Below are 5,721 nucleotides of genomic sequence, written 5' to 3'. Positions count from 1 at the left end.
CCATTCCTCTTTCTGTACCCCACCCCCCACAAGGGCATGTTGTGTTTTCTCACCTCAGATTCTGCTCAAGTTCTCTCTTCTCTCATAGGCCCTACCTGACCACCCTTCCTAAAATAACACTCTCTAGAGTGATGACTCATAGCTCTCCTCAGAGAGGGCTTCCATGAAGATGACCAATGCCAGAGGGAAATGCATACTCTGATTAACTAGAATTTCCCAAAGTAGACTTTCCACAAAGGACCCAGCTGTTCATAAGAGCACCTAGTGTTACAACTTGGTAGAAACACTGAAGGCTGTCCCTGTGCCAGGGGAGCCTCTTGTTTCTAACAGACCCTGCTCCCAAGCTCGGGCACCTCCATGGGCACCACTTTCCTTTGTCTTCTGCCTATGGGCACGTGTGTTCCGCTGAGGATACAGAATGGCTGTCACTGTGGACACGTGAGCACAAGCCCACTCCTGTTGGAGTTATCTGTGGACACCCAGGCATGGCATGCCCTGTAGTAATTGCCTCTCGGTGACAAACTGTGATGAGATTTGAATCAACATAGTCTTTTTAAAACTCACTGCAGATAGTCTTTCTAAGAGAGCTGAGAAACCCTCCAAGAGTAACACTGTGAGAAATCTCATCCTCACTCCTACAACTTTTATCCTGTTGAAGTCATGTTCAAATCAAAGGTAGCCAACACTGGAGGAAGGTGCAGGGAGAAGGCAACAGGCAGACTGAGTTGGAGACGAGAACAGAAGAGTTATTCAGACAATTCTGCTGTTTTTCCTGGTTGATTGTGTGTCGGGGGCGGGCCTATGGCCGAGGTACCGTCCTCCATTACAAGATGGCGCTGGGACGCCTGCCAAGCCCAGAATGCCGCATGATCGCAGGAGAGCCGCCAGGGAGGAAATAAGCACCATTGGACACCAGTAGGCTGGGGGTAGGAGGAGGGGCGCTTCTGATTTGCTAATCCGCTCTCCTGATGTAGCCAGATTGGTCGCTGGGAATGATAAATAGCGCCGCGCAACAGCATTAAGCAGCAGCTGAGAACAACCAGGGCGTCTTGTCATTTCTGTGGGTCGGGAACGACAATTCTGTCCTTCCCCCACACCAAACTTGAACAACATCATTGGCAGCCAGAAGACATGGAGCCTTTAACATGGTGGGCTCATCTGCCTCCTTGACAGGCAGTATCTGAGGGTTGGCTCTGCGTTTGCCATCGCAGTTAAAACTAACTCCACATGACCTCAGCAGCAGGAATTTAATGATGCCACGATTTCTCCAATTTCCTAAAGGGGTCAGTTTGACTAGTGAAATAATTGTTAAAAGAAAAATGTGGCCCTTCCTGGTGGTACAGCAGGTTAAAGCACAGCACTAAGAAGCTAAAGCCACTTCTGCATGAGTTCGATCCCCGCCTGTCCAGGAGGTGACCACATGGCGCGGCAGACCTCTCCTGACCCGCCCGCTGCTCCCCTCAGCAGTGTACTTCGTTGATCTGCCTGTTCTGCTCCCCACTCTGTCTCTAGTGAATCCTCTCACCCTTTGCCATCTCTGGCTTGTACCCCAGTTCAGTATGAGTGAACATTATAAAACAAAAAGAAAGAAAAATGCAAATAATATATAATTTTTACTGGTTCAGCTACAACCGATAAAGCAAATCTTTTCTCTGTTTTCACATTTCAGATCAGTTCTCTAGTACCAATTTGCAGAGGGAGTGGTGTCTCTTAGGCCTGGGTGGTCCCTTACTTGAAATCCTCCCCACCATGCCGACTGCGGACTCCAGCAACCTTTCCTCACATGCAAATGCAAACCACCTCATTTTCAGTAAGTCCCTGAAGTACAATGTAGATAGTACCAGTCAGTTCAGAAATAATAACTTTCTTAGTGTTCCCTGTAAGTTGACTTCTTGTGGCCCCTGTTGAATTCTGTCTAAAGACCAGCAAGTGCTTTTTTGTGACTAGAAGCGACTTGCATGGAGCACGGCTATCGGGTGTGTGTGAAACCGTATGGGGAGTGCTTTAGTCCAGACAGCAGGCTTCAGCAGTCTCCTGCCAGCATAGAACTCTCTTAAAATTGTCAGAGTGAGAAGTGGGTATCTCCTCTGTCCAGGTCCCGTGTTTTGTCTTTCCCCATCCTACATTCTATCTGTCCACTTAAAATGGCAACTGGCACATCTGCTATTTTGTGGCTATCTACCTACCCTATCTTGCTCCCCCCAGGTGAGTCAGGCTAGTCTGAGTCCATCCTGTGATATATGTTAAATGAGGAAACTCAAGGTCAGCTATCTTGTGAGCAGCTTAAGTTCATTCACCCACCACCCACAGCAAGTGTGCCCCCCAGCTGGAAGCCAGCTACTTCCATTCACCATCCACACTCAGGTCAGCTGGCTTGCATAGTGCTGGGTTTGGGGGTTTCTGTTTTGTTTCTTGGAGACTGAGGTTTTTGCTTACAAAATAGAGCTTGGTAGTAGTCAGCCATAAAAATACAAATTAAAAAATAAGTATCACTTTCCAGGATGTGAGGCCAGCCAATGTTCCATGCCACACAGAGTAATGGTGTCCCAGTGTTTTGGCACTGAAACAGAAACATTTTAAAAGCAGGGAATCATCACACTCAAGAGATTGAAACCTACCAGGTCTGGAGTCAAAAGTCTGGACATCTCCAGGTGTTATTCTTCTAGTGGTCACTTCCTCTCATTGTTTCCACCAGGCAGTTACTGAATCACACATCATCCCTGTAGACTTCTGGTACCTGGTTGAGATTTTCTTGGATGTTCTTCAACTTCCTAGCAGTAATTCATTTGATGAAGAAATGAGAATTGAACATCCCTTCTGGTTTTGATGTCCTCAAATGGGTGCTTCCCCCCAAACATAATAGCTGGCAGGTATAGAAAGATCTAAAAATATCATTCAATAAAGTTTAAGAGATCCACCACAAAATGCTATTGTGACAGCTGTTTATAACATTAAGCAGCTGTTTACGACATAGGTGACTGAAGGACCCTGCTTTTTGTAATTTTAACCTGATGGACTGAATGAAATCGCCTCACCTGAGCAGATTTATTGCTTGCGTTCACTTTCAATCTAAACATTTGTTTTATATTACAACCACAAAGATGTATTAAAGTCCTTAATTGTTCTTTTCTTTGGAATTAAGATGGGTTTTAGAAGAAATTTCAAATTACAATTTCTTCTATTGTAGATTTATACATCTGCCCACTCATCTATGGCTCATGTTTGAACTTGGGGCAAACTGCTTCTTGGTATTGCTAAGAACATCAGCTCCATGGAAAGTCTTATATATTGTTTAATTGTTTTAGTTTTCAAAATAGTTTTATTGAAATGTGTGTGTGTGTTAAATACCATACAAATCTCCTAGATAAATGATAAAATCAGTGGTTTCTAGTCTACTCAGAATTGTGCAGTTATAACCTCCATCAAGTTTGAAAAAGCTCATCACGGAAGAGGACCCCACATCTATTAGTGGTGCACACAAATAGCACAGGATTACAACACCGCAAATTCTGCTTAAACATAGAAGACTAATACTTGTGTTTATCTCTGTTACTTTCCAAATTCCCTCTAAAGTAACATTAAGAACTTTTTTAAAAAAGCCTAAAACCCAAGGACAAGAAGAGGGGAGAAAACCGCAACTAATTCTAAGTGGTTTGGAATGGTAAATGGACAAGTTGTAACGAACGAACTTAGACAACTGAATAAACTGAGTCCCTGCAGAGAGTGGTGGTTTCATGAGACAGTCAATCAGCAGCAAGCTCATCGGCATTGCAGAACCCAGGAAGGCTCCGAAGTTTGAAGCATCTCTGACTGTCTGAAAGCAGAGGTGTTGAATGGGGTTACAGGGTGAACTCTGATTATTAGGCACTTGGTTGAAATACTTTTAAAGGAGGAGAGGTTTTGGCTTGAAAGTGGCCGGGCAGGAGAAATCCCCTTATTTGGAGGCTGGGCAGCCCTTTTACTTTATGCAGACCTTCAATTGGGCAGGACACCCGTGTTAGAGAGGGCCATTTTGTTTTATTCAATATGCACTCAATATTAACCTCACCAAAAAACACTCTGAGTCACACAGAATCATGTTTGACCATGTATCTGGATACCAATGGCCCAATCAAGTTGACGTACCATCCTATCTTGAGGTTCTCTAGTACTCGAAACTTAGAAGCAGCATTTAGTGTTTCATGCCTAAATGTGAACAGCTTAGGGACATAAGGCTTCTGGGCCCGGACTCCAAGATAAAAAGAAACCCAAACAAGAGCAATTTGGAGGAAATGGGAAAACATCAAACAGAAACAAAAACCAACCAAAAAGCATACAAAGTACTCACTATTAGTAACCTTATTGAATGTTATTGTCACAAAAGAGACAAACCGCGAGTGCTTTCAATTACAGCTTCAGAGAATAAGAAAGCACCTCCAGGATATTTAAAAATAACGTAACAAAAAATTAAACAGAAGGTATGAGAGAAGTCAAGAAAAATCTAAAAAGTAGGGGGAAATATGAACGTTGGGATCAAAACTAGGAGGAAAAACAGCAATTTTAACAATCGATCATAGTCATCAGAAGTGAGAGAGCAAGGCTGAGGAGCCGAGTGCATTATTTCAAGTCCCAAGGCCAGTTGAACATACTTAAGTCAAAAACGTGATCGATCACATCAACCAAAGGAACACCACACGTCCTGTGATCACGCATTAGATGTAGACAAGGCACCCGGCAAGATTCAACAGCCTTGTCATCTTATTGACTCCTCCCTGCCTCCCCACACCAGTTGACATACTTCAGCATAACAGGGGCATACATGCCTCACAGGGGCCCCTCACGCCCCACCGTGACAACTACCAGCTTGTTCTCTATGAGCAGGAATGAGGCAGGGTTGCCCTGTCACCACTATGTAGCAATACAGTGTCGGAAGTCCTAGCCAGTGCCAGGACATCAACGTCACCCAGGACATCAACGTCACCCAGATGGGAAAGAAAAGCAGCAAACCTATCACTATTTGTGGATGCCATTATAATGTGCACAGAACACGCCGGAGGTGCCAGCGACAGGCTATTAGAAACAACACGGGTCTGGCGGTCACAGACAGGAGCGCGGGGTGCCACGGAAGTGCCTGCGGGCACAGCTCTGGCAGAACTGACGCCGGCCCTTGGCGCCGGCGGGCGGCTGGAAGCGCTGGTGACAGAGGGGGCACGTGCGGGCCTTCTGCTCCTCGTCACTTCCCACCTCATAGTTTTCGTCGTCACAGGCGCCGTAGCGGCCCTCTTGGAGTTCGCGTTCGATCTGCCAACCGTGCTTGTAGTCGGACCTGTCGTGGAGGAACTTGCAGCTGTCCCCGAAGCCGCAGAAGCCGGTCTCCTTGTAGTCCTTGCAAATGTCGGGCTGGTAATCCCAGCGCACGGTGGCACGCAGGTGCTCCGGGGCGCGCAGGGGGCCCTTCCTGGCCGCCCCCGAGGCCGCGTGGCCCTGCCACGGCGCCCCGGGCTTCGTGCACTTCTGGTAACTATTCAGGCCCCGGTAGATCTTGTCGTCGTCCTTGCCCCGGCGCTGCTCCTGGATCTTCTGGCTGCGCTCCAAGATGGCCTGCGCGTCGCGCTCCTTCTCCGTGTCCAGCTGGTACACGGCGGTGGCCCCCATGTCCTCCGGGCCCACGGGCTTGGCCGAGCGGGTGGACTTGTAGGCCACGGCCAGGCCCGCGGGCTCCTGGTCGCTGTCGCTGCTCCC

General features: G+C 47.2%; 1 protein-coding gene across 1 annotated transcript in view; it reads right to left on the bottom strand.

The window, feature by feature from the left end:
- Positions 1–4,064: 4,064 nt before the first annotated feature.
- LOC101634967 (RING finger protein 113A-like) overlaps positions 4,065–5,721 on the bottom strand; it is an 8,044-nt gene continuing 6,387 nt past the window's right edge. Inside the window, 3 exon segments of the mRNA XM_012735133.1 lie at positions 4,065–4,185; positions 4,987–5,085; positions 5,087–5,713. Coding sequence (XP_012590587.1) covers positions 4,065–4,185; positions 4,987–5,085; positions 5,087–5,713 — 847 coding nt within the window.

The sequence above is a fragment of the Condylura cristata genome, unplaced genomic scaffold (assembly GCF_000260355.1).
Source record: "Condylura cristata isolate star-nosed mole 26May11 unplaced genomic scaffold, ConCri1.0 scaffold00001, whole genome shotgun sequence".
In the NCBI taxonomy this organism is placed as follows: Eukaryota; Metazoa; Chordata; class Mammalia; order Eulipotyphla; family Talpidae; genus Condylura; species Condylura cristata.
This window is presented reverse-complemented; position numbering and strand designations above follow the sequence as displayed.